General features: G+C 41.7%; 1 protein-coding gene across 3 annotated transcripts in view; it reads right to left on the bottom strand.

Moving 5' to 3' along the window:
• LOC128354507 (histone deacetylase 4-like) overlaps positions 1–21437 on the bottom strand; it is a 53540-nt gene that overhangs the window by 864 nt on the left and 31239 nt on the right. For all 3 annotated transcript variants that reach the window (XM_053314731.1, XM_053314730.1, XM_053314732.1), the window contains 20 exons: positions 21295–21413; positions 13924–14052; positions 13697–13806; positions 12972–13106; positions 12618–12810; positions 10514–10737; positions 7541–7753; positions 6895–7090; positions 5994–6127; positions 5787–5889; positions 5641–5687; positions 5156–5263; positions 4537–4592; positions 4191–4278; positions 3923–4042; positions 3304–3401; positions 2938–3056; positions 2631–2764; positions 1072–1156; positions 674–818 (listed from right to left, as the gene is read on the bottom strand). In XM_053314731.1, coding sequence (XP_053170706.1) covers positions 674–818; positions 1072–1156; positions 2631–2764; positions 2938–3056; positions 3304–3401; positions 3923–4042; positions 4191–4278; positions 4537–4592; positions 5156–5263; positions 5641–5687; positions 5787–5889; positions 5994–6127; positions 6895–7090; positions 7541–7753; positions 10514–10737; positions 12618–12810; positions 12972–13106; positions 13697–13806; positions 13924–14052; positions 21295–21413 — 2556 coding nt within the window. The remainder of the gene's footprint in view (positions 1–673; positions 819–1071; positions 1157–2630; positions 2765–2937; positions 3057–3303; positions 3402–3922; positions 4043–4190; positions 4279–4536; positions 4593–5155; positions 5264–5640; positions 5688–5786; positions 5890–5993; positions 6128–6894; positions 7091–7540; positions 7754–10513; positions 10738–12617; positions 12811–12971; positions 13107–13696; positions 13807–13923; positions 14053–21294; positions 21414–21437) is intronic.

The following is a 21437-nucleotide window of genomic DNA, read 5'->3' as shown; positions in this document are numbered from 1 at the left end:
TGGACTTTGGACCCGTCCCACTGATTGTAGGACAAGTACAGTCACTCTCTTCTTTGACCTTTGACACATTTTTGGGGAACTAATGCATTTGGGGAACTTAATTTGGGTCTGAGAAAACATTTCAAATAATATTTAAGTGAAATTATTTCCCAATCACCTTAAACTTGACTGAACATAAAATAAGCAATAAAATTTGTTTTTTTAATCTTATCATTTAATAAATCCATTAACAATACATTATTTGTTGCATTGTGCCTATTCAGTCAGTCATTATACTTCCTCTGTAAACAGTATCACTAATGCATGGATCTCAGGGGGGACAATGGAGAAAAAAACAACTCATTTATGCTCTTGGTTTAATAATTCATGCTTTCCATTTGGTAATTGTTGCTTTCATTTTGATAATTCCTGTGACTGACATTACAGGGGAAACAAGGGTCTTCTTTGTTGCTTTCTTCAAACCTCCAGCTGACTGAATGTGTTTGGTGCCCTCTACAACAGAGGAACAGGCAAAATAGATAAAACGAGAGCACTAATTAAGTAATCTGTGGGCAAGAATGATTAAATCAAGAGCACAAATTAGTTTCTTTTTTCATCTGTAGCTCCTTCTGGGCTCCTTAGTCACGCTTAAGATTTTTGTAAATTCTTCAGCAGTCTAGAAAAGGATCCCTACCTGTGATCCATAGTGTTGGTGTTGGCCACGGACAGAGAGGCCATAGCGCTGACGGCTTCAGCCTCCTCCGAGTCTCCTCGTTTGGCCTCCAGCAGGGACAGACCCAGCCGCGGTGAGTAGCGATGCACTGAGCGCCAGTACTTACCTGAGGAGAAGGAGAACAAGTGTCGAAGATAAAAGAGAAGCAAGGACACACAGAAACAGGTGATGAGATCAAATACATCAACAATGAATCGTTCTTCACATTTGCAATCTCTCTCCAACACTTTGTGACCTCTTACTCATCTTTCTTAATACTTTATTGAAATGTAAGTCACCTAAAAATGTTCGTGTTTATAATAAAAATCAGAAATCAATTTCTCTCTGTTGTGTTCTTGTGTATCTGAGGTTGAACTCACTGTGAGTCTCCAAAACTTTCTCCAGGGAGCGGACAGCGTTGGGGTTGGGCCTCTGCTCAAGGACGGCCTTTGGCAGCGGGTCCAGCTGCATGGGACACACATGCACACAAAATATTAACACTAGCATGTAACTGGCTGCATTTCCAATATTTATCAGAAGGTGCTGGCCTGAAAATGATACAGCTGGGAACAAGAAAGCACTGCGTTTAGTGTTATCTTCATTTCTCCTGTTAGCTCACATCTTTACACTTTAGCATCCTGACTAAAGCCGGGCTCAGACTACAGGAGTTTTGGGCTGATTTATCCCTGATTCACGCCTCCTGACAGTGATGGAAACATTTGGTCTGGGAACTTGGCTGGTACAGATGTTTGGTCCATCATGGTAGTGTGAGGGGTGTAAAGATTCTATCTTAAACCTCCAGAACTGCTCACAGATTCATCAGAGCCAATCCGATCATTTTAAACATGATATTTAGGATTTCAAATCTAGATGTTTACATGGCTTCTTTCCAAGTGGGGCCACAGTAGCCAATGTGAGAGAACTGATGGTTTTGCCAAGCAATAGTAATCATTTTAGCCCTTGAGGCTAACGTTAGCTAGCATGCAATGTTGACAGATATTAAAGCTGATGGTAAAAATCTCAGACAATCTGAACTGACAGTTTTTCTCATCCAGACTCGTTCAGTCTTCAGCTTTTCTTTTTCATCGCAAAACATTTTGTTTACATCTGCATTCCTGTGAGTCCACGTGAGATGGTGCATTACTCTTCGGCATGATAATCCTAATATCCTGTAGTATGTCAAGCACTATTATTTTCAAATCTTGCATGTTTGAGATTAGTGAGAAGAACATCTGTGAAGTTTCTCCTTATGTGCATGATGCAACCTGATTTCAAAATCAACAAGGATTTGAAACCCCCGTAGTCTGAGCCCAGCTTAACCTAAAATTAACATGTAGCCATGGAGACACTGAAGTGCAATAAATCAAGGCAAGATTTCACAGTGAACAGTTTGACAGTTTCTGATTTAACTAGAGCTGCAAAAATAAATTGATTTTTCAAATCAATTCAAATTGAATGTTGCTCTTTCTTCTCTTGACATAATAATAATCATTAGTTGCAGCTGCAGATTTAACAATGGAAACTTTCCTCTATTTATTCCACTCTAGCTTCTATGTTGAAAAAACTAAACAATCACATATTAAAAAGAAGAAAGACATTAAATTACAGCAGAAGTAATGATACATTTGCATGAGATTAATATCAATCAAGGCACATAATACACTATTTTTGCTGTTTTTTTTCCTCATTACATCACCAAAAAATGGAATTAAAATGAATGAAATCACTAGTTATTAAAATAAAGACTCTTATGTGATTAGGGCACATGAAAACATTGGATACCAGGAGTAAAAATAGAAGGTTTTTGGGCCTGATTCAACACTAGAGATGGGAACATGCCGTCTTCTGTCCCATTTATCTGTTTCCTTCCTCTTTGATACAGCATGAAGGACACTCATTAGGATTCAGATCCTGCAAGCTGGCAAAGTGACCTCCTTACCTCCTGGCCTAGCAGGGCGGCCACGCAGGCTTCAGAGGCGTCACAGATGGCGGTGAGGTCGTGACCCCCCTCAAGAGCCAGGACCACCCGGCCTCCGGCGACGGTCATCAGCTGCCTAGTCAGATAGCCAAAACCTGGAGGACAGTAACAGAAAAGAGGTGAGTATACAGCATGGACATTTAAACAGGAACACGATTTTTAAACCTTTTTCAGTCTCCTAACTAATGCACTCATGTTTACTTTTGTCTTGTGTGGGGTGACTGAAGGAGTGCCAGATAAGAAACACTTCAAATAATCTCATACACACATTTGGACGTCAGGGTGTAGCCTCCCAGCGGTGGAGGGTGTCCTTCCACTGCGTCGAAGCCAGAAGACACCAGCACAATGTCCGGGGCAAACTCGTTGGCTATGGGCATCACCACTGACCTGAGAGTGGGAGGGTGGAGTAGAGAGATTAAACAGAGCCAATATTTCAATGTGCAATTAAAAGATACAACAGTACAAAATAATCAATAGTTGCAGCAAATGAAACAATAAACTACTGGATGAAATTAAGACTTCTTATTTTTCATGTCTTTTTATCCCAAGTTCAAAACCTCCCTTGAGGAAATCCTCAACCTGATCAAGCCAAATTGTTTTGTCTGTGTGTGATTTATAAAAGTCTATCCGGTACCTGAAGGCAGCCAGGTACTCTGCATCTCCCATGGGTGGGTCGAGACCTCCAGTGAAGGCGACGTTGACGTTGAACCCGACTCCAGGACCACTTCCCACCTGTAGAGGAAACCAATGTAATAAATACAGGACACAAAGCCCCTAATAGAACATGAAGTCCACTAGCTGTATTAATAAATTAATGAATATTCTGGATTATATTATTTCATTTGATTTATTATTACTTATTTTTTTAATGGAACTGTATGTAAACAGTTCACACATGTCCAAATACATATCAAATGTTTGTGAAATCAGGAGTACAAGAGTAATAAAATAACACATGAGGTTTAAAGCACTGAAACGAGCTTCATGGTTGCTTCTTTGATCAGTGCAAAATTAATCAATGACCATTTTGGGAATTGTTAAAAGGCTTCTGTTTCCCAAATGGGGGAATTTGAGTGTCTCGGACTGTTTAAAGACACCACCATAAACAGTTTCTATGCAATACAGGAAGTAAATATTACAACATATGCCAGACAATCATAGTTATGGCTTAAAGTGAACTTGCATAACAGAAGATTGAATTAAAACTGAACCTTTGTCCAGGACTGATTAATAATTAATAAACACACGCTCACCTCGTCAGGTGCTCCGCTTCCTGGGAAGAAGTTGCCGTCGTCATAGCGATGCATAGACAGGTAAAGGACATTGGGGTCATCGTAGAATGCCTGCTGGGTGCCGTTTCCATGGTGAACATCCTAAATGGTAAGTAGTACACACATTATGTCATCACAAACTTGCCAAAATCTAACTGTGCCAAGCTGATACTGTGAAATCAAACTAACTGCACCCTTTACGTCACATGACCGACAGAGAGAGAGAGATGAGGTTGCTCGGGTGACTCACCCAGTCCACGATGAGGATCTTGTTGACGTTGAGTCTCTGCTGCAGCAGTTTGGCGGCAATGGCCACAGAGTTGAAGTAGCAGAAGCCCCTGGAATGGCAACAGAGAGGAAGAAGCTGAGTCGCCATGCTGTGCCAAAGCACTTTCATGTTTTTATAGCTCATTTTAAAACATATGAAAAATAAATAAAACAATACTTCAAGCAGCTGGCAGAACAAAGACACTCAGTGCTTTATGTGCAAATAAATTCAATGGTTTATATCATTTCTATTCCAGATGACTCTGGAGTTTGTATATGCGTAGATTAAGTATCTACACCAGAGTACGGAGGTTGTGTTGTGGCCTTACATGGGAGTGCTTTCCTCTGCGTGGTGTCCGGGGGGGCGGACCACAGCAAAACCATTCTGGAGGACAGACAGGAAGGACAGGACAGGAGCCTGTTAGCCACAGCTCAGTGTTTCCTCTGCGTTTACAGAGCAGTGGCAAACCACCACTCGAAACATTGTAATTCAGCCAAAAACACACTCCAAAGCAGGAAACACTGAGGAATACTGAACAGCTTGTGGTTAATGTACCAACAGTTTAACTACACTTACTCACTGATGTAATATTTTAGAGTCTGAGTTTTTGTTTCAAGAAATAACACTTTAAAAGGACAGACAAAAGGCTTGTTTCTTTCTCTCTTCCGTATCAAGACAATACATCCTAGTGGAATCATCATAAATCTGCAAGTATATTAAACAAATCAACTTCATGGGGTTTTCCTGGGGATGTGGGGTCAACTACTACAGTATGAGGGTCATGCACTCATTTTCAAAACCCTTCACATAACTTATTCAGCTTTTTTACCCAAAGTAGATGTCTGCTCTATCTTTAAGATAAAAAAGCAACGTGTATTTCTTTTTGAACATGTGGAAAAGACATGAAGAGTTTGAAATGAAAACCAGATGAGCATGATCAAGGTTACCTTCAGCTCCCCAGTGGCCACTTTGAAAACCAGCTCCACCACGGAGCCGACAGCGAGTCGCGCTGCACTGGAAGAGTGGACCTCGTTCCAAATGGTGTCGCTGTCCACCTGCAAAGACACACACACACACACACACACTTATCATATCTGAATTGAATCCACAATATGGAAATAACTGAGAAGAATGAAAGACACTGAAAAGTTCAAAAGTTTGAGCTGTTGTTTCCATTCCCAGCAAATGATTCATTTATTTATGATAGTTTTTATAATGCATGCTTATTTTCTTTATTATATTGAAGATTATGACTGAAATTTTTTTTTAAATCAATAATTTTGTATTGTAATGCATTACTTTGCCTTACATACAAAAGTTTCAATTGCCTTTGTTTGAAATGATTTACAAATAAACTCATCTCTTTCAAACTACTTTTTTAAAAGTTTTATGCAACACTAAACTGCTGCTGCCAATGTTCAGTCTGACTTACCCCCACTCCTCCACACGGTAGTCGCACAAACATGGGAGTGATTGAACCTGAAGATGGAGGAGAAATAAACATTAAGATTAAGTACAGTTAGTAACTGGAGATGAGGAGTTGTGTAACTCTGCTGCTGCTGCTGTGTGTAAGCTTACAATCAAGTTTCTGTCGGAGAGGGTTGGTACCATACAGCAGGACGTGGGCTTCAGAGTGAACCGTCTGCAGCTCTTCCAGTGTGGCCTTCCTCCCACGGATGCACTACAAACACACACACACACACACACACTTAGGAACACAGCTCTCACATAGTACACCGTCTACTACTTTGTGTGGTGTACAGTCCATTTGTAGTAGCGCCATACCTCACACTGCGCTCTGAGTCCGGTCTCCTGCAGCCGCGACCAAATGCTCTGAATCCGGCCCGCGTGCTCCGGGTGACTGTTGGTGTTGCCGCACATGCACTGGTGCTTCTGCATTAGAGAGTCGTACACCAGGCCTGAGAGAACCACATACATACACTTGTTAACAAAAAACATCTATTTCCATGTATAACTTTAATGTCACTGCTAGTTGTTTAAAGTGTGTTGGCAAAGAGCAGGATGACAGTTTTAAGCTTAAGGAACTACATTCAGCAAGTTAACTGCTAGTTGAAGGACTTAATTCAAAAAGCAGAAGCAGATTCTCCCTGTTTCATCTTTCCTCTCATCATCACTGAATAGACATTAATACAAAACAGTGACTGAAAAGCTTTGAATTCACATTCTGAAGCAACTTTTTTCACAAGTTTTCTGTGCAGTTTGTTGCTGAGTGGGAGTAAAGTAGGCCAAACTGTTATAAAAATATCTACAACTTTGGTGCATGCATGCAAAAACAGTCACATTATGAAGCCCCTTCTCTGTTAAAATGTGAAATTTTATCAGCACTGGAAGAGTTTAGTTTCTTTCCTCTAGAAGGGTGAATGCATGTCTACTTTTAGTAATATCTTATTTGTTCTGAGTCAGATGTCTGAGAGGAAGAAAGAGTGGGAGAGAAAATTTACTCATCAGACATTATTACTGCTACCAGATGGAAGCTGGAGCCATTACACCACTCTTTTGGCCAATTCACCTGCTTTTTGGATGGAGATCTCCCCAGTGTACGAGAGAGGAAGTGCAATTTGGAGCCAAAAAGTTCTCAAATGGATGCTTGAGGCAGACCAGAGAGGCTGCTGTCATCAATAAACATTACTGGTAGTTTAACAGCGCTTTGAGATTTCAAAGTGACCTGTGGTGAAGCGAGGCTTGACAGGAGGATCGGGAGCTGGCACACTGATTGGGAAAGAGGAAGCAGAAGCTGGAGAGGACTGGGCCCTGGACAGTGGGCGGTGTCCCGGGAAGGAGATTGACAAGCCGGCAGCCTCCATGGAGGCCTGGTAGTTTCTCAGCTGGTGAATCCGCTGCTGCTCCAACAACAGTGCCTGCTGCTCACACACACACACAAACACAAAGAAAGAAGATGAATCCTGCCGTTATCAAGGTGAATCGCTTACAGAAATGCTTAAACAGTAAACACATTAGGGGAACAAAGGGGAGAGAAATTGCTTTGACATTGCAAGTTCAACTTATGGCCAAAAGATGGCAGCCAAAACAAATGATGCAGCTTTGATTTTCTCTCAGCGTTTAATCATAGGGATGCCATGGGACACACACAGAGAGGCACATTCCCGCCGGCCAAATTACATTTCTGTGTCTGGTTGTTAAGAGTTTTTACCTGTGCGTGACTTCCAGAAACACCTATGATACATCACCGCCAAGTATATCAAATCAGTTCTCCAAACCTTCATATCGATTCTCTCTACTCTCATTTTACAGCTTTAAACTACAAACGTCTCACTTATTACTTTTTTCTCCCTCGACCGCCCATCCTCTACCTGTCTGAAGAGGAGCTCCTGTTCTGCCTGCCTCTCCCTGTGTTGCTGTAGTGCCTCCTCCTGGAGCTCCTGCGGGTCTGGGGGCTCCTGCTTGATGGTGACCCCCGGCAGCAGGGAGCCACCATCCTGGTGCTCACGCAGCTCCTCCTCCGTCTCCTCCGGGTGGCTCTGGTGCTGACGGCCCACAGGTGACTCGCTGGGCTTGGCCATCATCTGCAGAGAGAGAGAGAGAGGGAGGAGGGAGAATGGAGGGGGGGGGGGGGGGTCAGTGACGGCAGTGTGATGGGAAATTTATTTTACAATCGAACAGCAGGATGTGACAAATCCCCTCAAATGTGTGAGGCTGCATTCAGAGAAGGCAACAGACAAACGGGCACGCTCTCCGCTGAATCAAATTCCTGGCAAATCGCTCCTTTCTCTGGAGCATTCTTCTTTTAACAAGCTTAATTTGGATTACGCAGTCAGATTGGTGTCTTGCTCATTTCAAACCTATCCGTTCTAATTGAATGTGAGTGGCCGCTCTGCCGACTGTACTCCGGGGCAAAATGTGTCTCGTTGAACAGAGACATTCCACGCTCCCCGTTGTGCTGCTTTTCATCGACTCATTCCGGGACCTGCCGTTAACCAAGTTGTGACTCAGTCATCTATTCATTCACTTTTACTGACATTCAACCATTCAAAGGGCCATTCAATGCGGCGGAGTATGTGCCTCCGTAGTGTGAGCGTGTTTTTTATGATGTGGAGACAAACAGGGGGGAAAGATAAAACAGTGTTTGCTGGAAGAGTCTCAAGAGTAGGCTACAGCTACAGGTGTGTGTGTATGTGTCTGTGTGTGTGGGAGGGTGGGGTTGTACATGTGTGTGTGTGTGTGTGTTTCCCAGAGCTGTGAGCCTCTGGGTCCTCTGGCTCTGTGCCAAGGGACAGCATTGACGTCAGAGCATTCACCAGCTCTCATTCAACCCCCCCCCCCCCCACTGTTCTCGTCTTTGCGTCCAAATGAACTTCTCTTCCCCCCACATTTTTCACCTCCTCCCTAAACCCCCCACTCCCCCTCCTCTCTGCTCTACTTTCCCAGAAGTCTCCTGTCCAACCTGATGTTCTTCCTTTCCTTTATGATCACAAATGCATGTTTCTGTCAGACTGGAAGCTCAGATCAGAGATACGGATGAAAACACAGCAAAGATTCACAAGTTTATAGAGTGTCCAAGTGTCTACCGTTGGGCATGAGATACTTTATATGAACAAATAAAAGGTTTGTTTTTTGTGACTAATTCTGACATCAACACATTTCAGCTCTTGATTTATGAGCAATCAACAGCCTGAAATATAAATATGCACATATATTTTACTTGGTGTACAATGATAAAAAACAGACATGAGAACTGTTTCTGTGCAGTTTGCTTATATGAGGGTCAAAGTCTGATTCACAAAACTGTTTTAACTACATGAACGTGTCATAAATTGCTTGCTTCAACATGATGGATGTCACCTGTTCATGTTTTTTGCACTATAACTTCCATATTATGGACTTGTTGGTATGTTCAATATATTTTTCCTGTTTATGAAATTTTTCCTTTTTGATTCCTTCTTTAGTGCCACCTTTATATACTTTGCTCTTTTTTATCATGAAATTGATTGTTTTATTCTATTCTAATCCAAAATATTGTACTATATGTTCATACGTTGTCTGTGTGTGTAGCGTCATTGTGCAGCACTGCATTGTGATAATTAAAATAAAACTTCAAACTTGAAATAGAAAGATATAGCTCTAGATATAGTTATAACTTAACTCTTACGTCAAACAGGTTTTTTTTCCTGTTGTGGAGACACACATCAACTGACTTCATTTCTAATTGTATTATAAAGTTAAGAATAAAAAAGAAAATTGATCATAAATAATCTGCGACATCCTTTATTCTGGTCATCTTAACAGGAAACAATGATTAAAGTAGAAATCTATTTTTTCGTACTGTCAGAGCTGCAAAATCTGTCCTTGGTGTGCCACAGGCTGTTACAGATATGTTTGTGCGAAAAGCTGCCACTCGAGAGCTCAGAAGCATATGGAGAGAGTGAGAGAGATAGAGAGAGAGAGAGAGAGAGGGAGATAGAGGGAGAGAGAGAGAAAGGGAGAGCGGGGCGGAGGAGGTGGAGGCGGAGGAGGAAAGGAAATCCCTTGTTTCATCCGCCCACCTCTCCTCGAGCGAGTACTCTGCTCGAATAGGTGAAGCCATCCACAAGCAGCGGCCGCTCGCTTCCTCCCTGATCATATAAGGCAACGGGCTTCCGCTCTGTTGCCATGGCTGCGGCGCAGTTACCTTGCAGCCCGTGGCAACTGTCTCGGGCCACAGTCACAGAAACGTGGACGCAAACATTCAAAAGACGAACGCTGCAATACACGTTAACCCATACATGCCTCCGCCTACATGTAAACAAAAATACTACAGAGAGCGAAGCAGAGAGAGAGAAAAACACTGCAAGAAAACGCCAGAATAAAAAATAATAATCAAGGACTTTACACATATACAGAATAAACCCGCCTATACAAACAGCTATACTACACCTCCTGTGCTGACCCTCTGTGGCTTACAGGACAAAGTAATTAATCAGTGTATTTGAATATGACGTCAGATCTGCAAGACCTCTTCCATCAGCTGCCTACAGTGAGAAAACTGCTCACATGTACAACTGATATATTATACTTGTATTGTACAAAGTGTAGAGAGTTTAGAGGAGAACAGAAGGACATTCTATTGACATTAAAAGCTAATTTGCATTAAACAAAAAAATGTAGGAGTAATTTAGAAGTTAATATTTACATTGAAAGTTTATATTTAATACAATTTTGTTGGTTAAAGGTTGGGTTACAGAGTAAAGGGTTTTTAATATTTATATAAGGGCAATTGTGCTTTGATAAAAAGACAATAAGATATAGTGGGGGAGAAAAGTCACCCAGTATCTCCAGTCCTCCCCTACCTTGTTGAGGTGGAGTTGCTGCTGCTGAAACTGCTGCTTGTGCTTCTCCAGGAACTGCTGGTGCTGCTGCTGGACCACCAGCTGCTGCAGGGCCAAGGCCTGGGCGTGGGCCTGGGCCGCACTCCCCTGGGGCAGCGGGGCAGACTGGGTCCTCCCCAGGGGCCGGTGCTGCCGCTGCAGCTTGGCCATGGAGGCCGCCGATGACATGGACAAGCCGCTTACGCCTGCAGTTGGACACAGAGGAGAGAGGAGATGAGAAAGGGGGAGTGAGGGGTGAAGTGAAACCCAAGACCAGATAGCAGAGAGTCATGTCCCTGGTGACAGTCCTCCTCTGGAGGACAGAGGATGCTTTGTTTCAGTCTATGTGCTTGATTTATGTTCAATTAAGACACAACAGCTTCCATTTTCCTGTCATCAGTGTTTGCATCTTTGTTGCATGCCTCCCTCGCCTTGTTTCCTGTCTACCACTTCACGATCAGCTGTCTAATAAAAGGCAAAAATACCAAAAATAAAGTGCATCATTCTCACATTAAATCAGAGGATTTCATCTGCCAGCACAACCTCATTTAACAAGTAAACTTCCAGGATCTTATTTATTTTCTTACAGAATTGGACTTTGTTCAATCAAGTAGGCAATATACCAAACTCATCTTGCACCTATCCTAGATCTATTATGTCAAGGTGTCCACAACAACCAGTGATCATCTTAGCAACCCCTCTTAGCAAAGGAAGATTACATGTTTCAAGCTAATAAGATGTTACCCTCTGAAAGGATATTTAAGGGAGTTTTTCCGTATTTGAATCAAGTTTCTAAGTACAGAGGATGTTGTATTTCTGTACAGACTGTAAAGCCCCCTGAGGCAAATTGATGATTTGTGATACTGGGCTCTAAAAGTAAAATTGACTTCACTGGCATGATGACATGTCTTCCTGTCACTCCCAAACACATTAACCCTGTGAACAACTATTTAAACCAGGTGTCACAATGATGCCTGATTCTGCATGTGCATGATCTATTTGAAGCAGCTGGTTTAGGGGAAATGCGACGAGAACACATTTTTCCAGATTAAAAATCAGAAGCAAAGACAGATGTCAGCTCAACAAGCCTTGTCAGAAAAACACCTGAGCTGCACCGATGACCACACCACATTTTTAAATACGATGCGCGTATATTCTACTCTTACTAATCTTGAACCAAAGATTAGTTAGCAGATGTCTTTGTGAACCACATAAAAACGTCCATCTGTGCCGCCAAACTGTGATTCTTTTTTTTTATTGTGATGATTCGAGCTGGGAAAAAAGTGAACAGCTGAGAGCATTTGCAGGGTTTTTATCCGGGTGAAAAAAAGCAAGAAAACAGCCTCAATCAAGTCTGGGAAATGATGTGAGAAGGTTGATCACTGAGCAAATTACTTGCCTAACCGAGTATTTTCAAATTGTTTTGGAAAAAAAGAGCCTGCTGATGTTTAGAAACCACGTCATAGTGGAGCAGGAAAGAGTTGGAAGAAAGTAGAAAAATAGGCCTTTTCTTGCATCCATGAGAAAAATTTCAGTTTTTAATGAATATTATGTCTGAAGAGGTAATTTGTCCAGTAAAAATTCATCCTCCGCTCCAGGCCTGTGTGTGGGAGCACACACATCCTTGTGTTTTATTTTGATGGGGTTTTTTTGTACGTATTATTTTGCGCGTGGATACACATAAACATGCGTCTGTATGTGCGTCATTGCCCATTCACTACTAATGTCCCACTGAAAATAGCAGCGGCGATGTTGTAGTCAGTGAATGAACTGATGGGAAAGGGCGCACAATGCAGCCGTGTCACACTCTCATAGTGTACGCTGACATATGAAAGGAGCTCATTAGTTTGAGCTAATGAATGGACGTCTGTCAGTGTGAGGGGGCACATAGTGTACCATGAGCACACATCTCTGAGTGTTGAGATGCTTTTCTTTTTATAGTGTGTCACTAGAGTGAGACTGAACAATACTTTCAGTAGTAGCTGCATTGATATCAATTATACGCCATGTTTTACCCCACTTTTTTGCTACTTTTTCCACTTTGAATCACTACTAGCTTCAGTAATATGACTGTTACTACTCCTACCTGTCACCAGGGGGCTCTGTGCTGGACTCTGCTCCATGAGCACCATGTGTTGCAGGAGTGGACTGTGCCCACCGTGCCCGCCTGTTCCCGCTCCCGCCTCGGCTAGGTAGGGGGTCAAGTGGCCACCGGAGAGGAAGGGAGGGCTGAGGGAGAGGGCTGGCTGCAGACCTCCATCCTGCTGGGCTGAGGTGACCTGGAACAGAAAAGAGAGAGAGAGAGTGAACAAAACAACAAAAACACTCCTGATGCTGAATACAAATAAGAAACACATTCACATAAACAAATTCACAGTTAAATATATTCAGAGTCAGTCTGCTAGCAATTTCGCCAGCTTGGCAGCAGTTTCGTCCTTACATTGGAAGCAGCAGTGGCCGTGGCTGTGGCGGGCAGCCCCAGGGTGATGTTGGGTAAGGATGGTGAAGTGTAGAGGGACAGCTGGTTAACGGAGCCCCGCTCAGCACCGCTGCACAGCCTCTGGGCCAGAGACGCCTGGGAAGCACATTTAAATGATTTATCTGTGTTTGCATCATGAGCAAAAACAAAAAAAAAACCCAAAAAACGCCAGCACAGGGGCAAACACTGCAGTCGTGAGCCTCACTGGCACCCTGGCAGTAGAAAATCATCAAGTGTCCTCCACACTGCCTGAGTGCCCCTAATGGCTGCCACAAATAGCATCTTGCCAGCTCCTCAGCTGTCCTCCTCCTCTGCAGAGCCGTCATCTGAAGATCACATTTATACAGTAGCATGTACATGCTATATGCTGCTAAGTTTAAAAGCTAATAGCACTTGCTCTGACAGAAAAGGGTGTATCTATTTTATTTTATGGCCAAAACAAATATTGTGCCTTTACATTATGTTGCAAATTATAAGTATTGAACCCCCACATGAAAATATAGCAGTGTTTTACAGATCATGTGACTGCAACAAGTTACTTCAAAGAGGAACCTCGATTGTATGTGAGCTCGATGACAAAACTAACACTAAATGACAGATCAATATCAGCTCAAATACACTAAAGTGAGTGGTTACTTTAAGTGTGTGTGTATGTGTGTATGTGTGTGTGTGTGTGTGTGTGTTACCTCCATGTTGTTGGAGACTGACACAGTGATGCCGTTCTCATTGGGGATGTTATTGGAGCTGTTATTCGGGGAGCTTGGGCCTGAGCCGGGGGCGCTGCTACACGCGGAGTCTGAAACACACAAAAAGCACAAAAATCAACTACATCCAGTCATAAAAAAAAATAAAAAAGACAGCAGCCTAGAATAAAACTTTGTGAATGCTGAAAAGCTGTCTGTGTGTCTCGTACCTGCCATGTCGAGGGAGCGTTTCTTGGCGGAGGTGATGGGGCTGTCTCGACGGCGCAGCAGTGGACTGCTCCTCCGCTCACTCACCTTCTGCTTCAGCCTGGAGCGCAGCTTCAGGTTAGGCTCAGAGGCTGCAAGGAAGACGGAGAGACACAAACCAGACATTAGAGGAATTCAAGTCTTCACAATCATATCTTGCACCATGAGTGTAAATACTTTAATATAGACAACAGGCGGCAGAAGTCACAAAGTGTGTATGCAGGACAACATCACTCACAGTAAAAAGCTGAGTGAGGGCTTTTATTACAGAATACAGGTGTTGAAAATTACCTCAAAAAGACTGCCATGCCAATTTCATAATTTAATAAATAAAAATGAATAGTGTATTAACGCTCTGTTGTTCCTTCTTGATAAATTGTCTTGTATTGAACTCATCTCATTTACTCTAAACTTAAGACTAGGCAAGCTAATATACTGGCTCATATTACATTATTATATTTCCATTAAGTTGGCAAAAGAAAATCCAAATCAGTGCTTGTGTCCAGTAACTACTTTTTTGTGAATATTCTGAAGAGGTAGCAACAAAATGATGTAATCTGTAACTCACTTTATATAGCTGTTCATGGATTATTTTTACCTTTGTTTCTGTACGCAGACATTTATTTGATTACTAGATTTACACTACTGGTGATTAAACATTTATTGATATTTATTCAAAAACCTTGTTGTCTATCATTGCATCTGTTCTTTAACAACACAGAGTCCTCAGATTATACTATTTTCTGTATGGAACAAATATGAAAGTAGTCCCTCCTATTGGTTGTCAATTTGGAGCCATGTGTTGCACTAATGATGAGGTGTCAATGCAGTTGCAGCCTAAGAAAGGCCAGTAGCTGCTTTGCTGTTTCTCTTAATCAATGATTCTGTCTAGACTCTAGAAATTAAACTCACACATCCTTTACATTTTTTATGCCTAGTGTGCCATTAAACCGTTAAACTGCAACATCCCTATTTGTTTCTGCTGCCTCTAACTGGGTGATTTTTGTTTCATGCCAAACGTCAACACCCCTGTCAAACCTCCTTGGAGTTAAATAGATAACTGGCGGCTGTGCAGCTTTGGACGAGTCAATCCAACGGCTGGGAGAGTTATTTGAGCTACAATCTCACAGGCTTTCAGCTTAAAAAGGGAGCTGTACACATTGATCTGTCATGGAGCACCTTCCACAGAGCCGCGCTGTTATGAAACCTGTTTGGGAGACAAACTGTTACATGCCGCTATTCATTTACTGTGCGATTCCTCCCCGTTCTTTCAGATGTCCTCTGTACAAGCCAAATTCTGATCCATTTTCCCAAAGACAGTGCAGCTAAAAAGCAATTAGCTTCAATTTGGGAGCCATGTCTGATTGCCTAAAGGTCTTTTGGTCTTTTGTGTTGCTGTCACGGACTTGTGAATGGAGACAGGGAGAAGGGAACAGCATGTCACCTTGGCTCTGCCATGGAGGCTAATGCTCTGTTTACTTTGCCCTGCCAATCAGCGGCCTCGGATAATTTCACTATTCATTATCCAATTTTTAAGGAGGACTCAAAATGTAGTACACTGCTAACCCCGTTTATGACATAACCAGATTAATCTGCTACTATATTTCTAACAGGTACAAATACTGAAAAGCTACCGGCTACATCCATTAAAAAATCTACATTTCAGGAAACATTCATCAAAACATGAACTTGTTCCCATTTCAGTGTCAGGTAAAAATAAATGTGTGGAGAACAGTGAAGTGTGAAGTGTGAAGTGTGAAGGTACAGTAGCACAAAGTGGGAGGGAGAAATCAGTCCAGATGGAGTCAAAACAAATTAATTTGATGGAAGTTTCTGAAGCCAATTTACTATAAATCAGGATTTCTTATTTGAATGTACCAGATTTGACTTTTCAATTTTTGGAAATAATTAAGATGTACTCAAACAGAATTTGCAAGGGTCTAAAAAAAATGCCAACATGGTATAATGGACACTTAATGAAGCGTGAGACAATGATGTTGGCGTTTTTATACAATAATAATAATAATGTCTTTATGTCTTTATGAGACATCTTCCTAAATCCACATTTTGTACAGACTAAAAGATAAAGCTTGGTCCCTGAGGATTAGTCACCTGTACCCTTGATTCACCTGAAAGTGCAACGCCACCAATAGCTGCCATATGCTGCCTCCAACAAACCCCTGACTCCAAATGTCACCCAGTCAAAAAGCAACAACTTCTCTATAGAAATACTAAGTCGATCATTGTTTTCAATGAGTCATTATGTCCAGGGTGTAATCCCCCCCACCACCACCTCCTCCCACCGTGTTAGTCCAACAACCTAGCGTTTGCTTTGGTCCAAAGCAGCAGAGCATGTTTCTAGACCATAAGCTGCAACTCTCTGCTTCAAGCTGGCTCCAATACAAACCAGTAGGTGATGCCACACCTTGCTACATCTGTCTTATACTATTGGTTTATCTCAACTGTCATAAAGAATAACATTAAGATCCTAACCTGAAATCATTTCTGTCACATGAATTAAAACAAATATGAATTGAATGAAATATGAATCTAGAAAGATTCTATCTCAATATTTTAGGAGGGAACTAAGTTATGCATCTCTCGTCACGACCAGGGTTGAATATCAAAAGGCCATAACTTTGATCTTGAAATCTATCACAAAATAAAAAGCCATTACAGACATCACCATTTCATTTAGAGCGTGCAAGACTAATGACAGAACTTATTTTCTCCAGATTTGAACAATTGACAGTGTCTGTTAGTGAGGATAACAGCAAAGGGACAGCTTTGTTGAAGGAGTGTAATTAAGTTTTTGTTTCCTTCAGAAGAGTAAAAGACAGATTTGAGGTGAATGATCCCAGTATGACAGCACCCCAATAATCACAGCAAAGATTTGGTGAAAGCTCAGTACAATTGGAGAAACTGTCAATACCTGCGAGAGAGGTTTTCTATGCCCTTTGAGTGGACCAAGAAGAAAACAACATCATGTGGTGCTTACAGAGAAGAACGATACAAAGCCGTGTTTTAGAAAGAAAATCTTGTATGAGTCACATTTTAAGTACGCTGCGTGACAAGTGTGACGAAGATGTGTCTTCTCTAATTCTCTGAGCTCCTAAGATGTCTTTGTAAATGATTGCATAGAATTATTTCCACTTTTATAGATTAATTCAATCAAGCAAAGTAAGACATGACATGACTTTGCTACATGACATGAATATTATTGTAGCTTAGAATGAGAGTTACACCTTGCACTACATGACCTCCAAAATGACCTGGTATTTTTTAAACTATTCTGTGGAAATTGAAGGCTTTGTTGCAGGTCTTATGGAGGTATGAGCACACACAATCACACATGATATCAATGCACAGATGGCGCATTGTTGCCTAATTAAAAAGGGCCCCAGAACAGAGGTGAAAGGCTGTTCACTGAGAATTCACTGAGTGACATCCTGTATTCAGACAGCCGCTTGATGCTTTGTAGTCACGGCTGAGCTGTTAAGTCTGGTTAGAAACTGGAGTCCGGCTGCCTATATGCTACTGTACCCATGTGAAGACCCATTGCCCCAGTTAAACTACAAAAAAATCCCACATTTGATCATCAATGAAAAGACAGGAACAGTGTGTCTTGCTCTGTCTCCAACAAAGAGAAGCGCAGTAAGTCCAAGGGCCTCAAACTTTCCCAGCCTGTCTGGATCTTTGTGAGGCATTCATGTGTATGTGAGTATGTGTTACAGACGAGGCATACTGTATATTCATGTGATGCTTTCTCACCCTTAGAGCTGTACTGCATAAGGAGGGTAAATTATTTTAAATGATGCCATTTGACAGAAGCTCAGGTTTTCAGAAGGCATCTCGTCACGCAACTCTTCTTCTCCATCTGATGGTATTTTATTAAAACTATCATAAAAACCAATAAAGTTTTAATTCTTAAAGGGGATACGTCATATTTATTGTTATTTTTCTGTTATATATGTTTTATATCCTGTTATGATGTTGGATGTCTATATTAAACATGGTAAAAAGTCCAAAGCTTGAAATAGACACATGCAAAAATGTAGTACAAAGAAAGGGCTTTGGCTTGATGTGAATGCTGTAATGTCACCTATACGTCCTCCTTGTGATGATGACTGAGCGTTTTTCTGCATGCTCCAACAGCCATCAGTAAGGATGCATTTAAGAAGTTTCCATTTCCAGTAAGGAACAAGAAAAAGAAGTGAAATCGTACAACTTCCTGTTTGTTTACAAAGCCGCAGGAACTAATCAGAAGACAGCAGACTCATTTGGAGGGGGGCTATTAAAGAGGAACTACAATGGCCAGTTTCAGCAGAGGCTAAACTGAGGGGCTGCATAAAGGGCCAGAATAGGATAAATACGTTTTTTGAACTGTAAATCATGCAAAGATATTCCAGTAGAGCACCACAATAAAAAAACAACAACCTGGAAATGCTTAAAGACAACTCTTTAAGATTTTCATAAAATCAAACCCTGTTTTTTTAACTATTCATGGTCATCATTTTGTTCAGCAATAGCCATTCAATGCATTAGTTTTCATTTTTAGTGGCAGAGTCCGCCATTCCTGTGCAAATTCAACCTGAATTCTACCAATGCATGAAGGATTTACAGGCAATGATGCATATACATGTAATCCAGTGTTACCGTTTCTAATCTTATCTCATTGTTATCAGCCGTAATGTTTGGCTTCCATTGTGAAGGAGTCACAGTGTACACGAGCAATGCATTTGTCATCGAGGTTAGCGCTGACAACAATCACTTGTGCCCTGCTGTTGTGTGGAAAATTACCCGCTCAATGCGCAGCATGAAATCAGATCTTCTTTATCAACGTGAGTTTGTTTGGGTGCACTATAAATAGATGGATAAGAGTATCAGCTGCACTACTTTTCTAAAATGTAAAAGGGGAGATGGGAGATGCACAAAAGAGCGCTGTTGCTTCCCCTTGACCGTTGCTGGGAGTCCTGGGTGCCAGTGTGCTCTACTTTATGGCCAGGCGGTGATATAAAAGAGCCTCTAACCTCTCCCAAGCTGGCATTACCATAAGTAAACCCCGCAAAGCACGTCATCGCTGTAGGCAAATATTAGGGTGGCACAGGTTTTTTGCTCTCACAATCCTCAGCCTTATAGAAATCAAGGGACGAACTGACACTCCAGGGACAATCTTTTACTCCACTCCATCTTCCTGGCTTTTTTTTTTCTTTCTCCACATGAAGCAAGACTTTGGGAGTGTGGTATCATTGTGCCACTTGGTGGATTTAAATTAAACCCTGCTTGCCAGCTCTCATCGTCTGTGCTCTCATCTTCTGTTGCTCCGCTTTTAAGAAGAAACCAACACTGCCTCCATCTTCTAATGTTTTTCTTAATAAGAAAAAAACGTGTCTTGAGGTCTTTCTAAATAGTCAGTGAAACCATTCAGTTTCTCTCTTCATTTTTCCTGATTATCACACTTCATCCTTCTCACCTCAATATCTCTCTTTTGTTTATTCTCTATTTGTCCTTTTTTTTCTTCTTCTCATCCTCACTTCTCTTCTTCTTTTGCTCTCCCAGGGTGGAATGTGGCTGTGTGGGCCAGTGTCAACTGTGGTCTATCTGCTGTGGTGGCCAGCAGCCCAAAGACTCAGAGTCAACAGGGCTGAAACGCTGGCTGTAGCCGCCTGCCGCCGCACTAAGTGAATAATTGCACTGTAAGACGACCGCCGCTTCACGACTACACCACCGCACACACCACTCACACTTCACACACACACATACACTAAGCTGTACACATACACACACCTGACGGAAACACACAGCAAACAGCTGGTTTCACTCTGTAAAGGTTTCGGTACTTTGAGCAATAAGCCTGAAGACGTTTTTAGGCCACAAGAAACTCTTTTCCAGCTGCACATTCTGCAGCATTTTAACAGCTCTAATGACTTTTGACAACGTATGTCACCCGTTTAAAAGAAAACCTCAGATCTATGCAGAAGCACTGTCGCTACTTAAAGTAGTGTGTTACTGCTTTAAAGTGCACTTAGTTAATAAGTACAGCGATTAGTCAATCAAAAAAAACATTCATCTGCAACTACTGATAACAGGTTTAAACCTTTAAGTTGTTTTTTCAAGCAACACCAAACATTTGATAGTTCTGGGTTCTTCTTTGGCAATACATTATACATTACTTAAAGGGGACCTATTATGCTCAAAAGAGCTCTAATATTTTTATTCAGGGACTCCACTATAGTAGCTTTGCATGATTTACAGTTTAAAACACTCTTTATTTATCTTATACTGGCCCTTTATACAGAACCTCAGTTCAATGTTTGATGAATCAATACCAAGGCATTTATATACGTTTTTGTGCCCTGAAATTAATTAAATTATGTATTTACATCTCAAGATTCTTGTTTGAGGTGCAAGTTTGACTCGAGCCTAACATACCTAACATGTGTGCTTTGGGCCCAAAGGCTTTATCAGTCTTCTATTGAATTACTGGAAAACTAGGATATAATGTCTCCAAGACAGCTTATGAGCTAACAGGGGAGAGGTCTGATGGGGTTACTCTGAGTGAAAACCATCAGTATAATGGTGGAAAGAAATATTGCAGCGGTGAATTAGTTGACGCAGAGGAATCGTGTAGATTACAAACAATAAAGGGCCAAGATTAGAGCCCTGGGGATCCTCAAAAGTAATTGTTGCACTGCGAGAGAAGTTCCCAACTGACATAGCCCTCAAATTATACCTGTGAGACACATTTATTTAGTGCAATGATGAAACCTAATCAAAGGCAGCAGAAAAGTCCTGCACCACAAAAACAGAATAATAGCTAGCATCCTTGTTGCTGAAATTCATGGACAACCTGAAACCTGAAACCTGACAGAATCCAAACTATGAATATACCTCCATTCTCCAAAGTCTTGGCTAGAAGAAGGGTAACTTTGGTATATGTCTCTAATTTTTAACATTGTCAGTGTCAGGATCTGGCTTCTTAAGAGGTGTTGATCAACAGCTTCAAAAAAGCTGCTGAGGATACACAACTATTAAAATCTAATAAAAAATCAGGTGCTAAAATGGTAAAAAGCTTTCTCACTCTATTGAACTCTTGAACCACCCACGCTTATACTCTACCACTCATGTGAGGGATGCTGGGAGACCCTGACAGCCTAATGTGGATGTGATTAATGATAACTGATAACTTCTAAATTATGCTAGACTAGTGAGTCTGCATAGTAGCTACTAGACATTACAGTTGCAAGTGTGTGTGTGTTACCCTCTCTAAACGTGAGCCTGCATAGAAGCAGCACTGCCAAAATCAAATGTGTAACCATGTGTGTTTGATTTACCAGTCTTTCGGAGTGGGAAGTCATCCCGGGGGTTGTAGACGCCCAGTACAGGGTGGTTGTAGGTGGACACGCCAGTCTGTGGAGGCGAGCTCTGGTCCAGGGAGCTGTGCTGGGTTTTTCTGTAAAACCAAAACACACACAAA

Source organism: Scomber japonicus, chromosome 24 (assembly GCF_027409825.1).
Source record: "Scomber japonicus isolate fScoJap1 chromosome 24, fScoJap1.pri, whole genome shotgun sequence".
Classification (NCBI taxonomy): Eukaryota; Metazoa; Chordata; class Actinopteri; order Scombriformes; family Scombridae; genus Scomber; species Scomber japonicus.
This window is presented reverse-complemented; position numbering and strand designations above follow the sequence as displayed.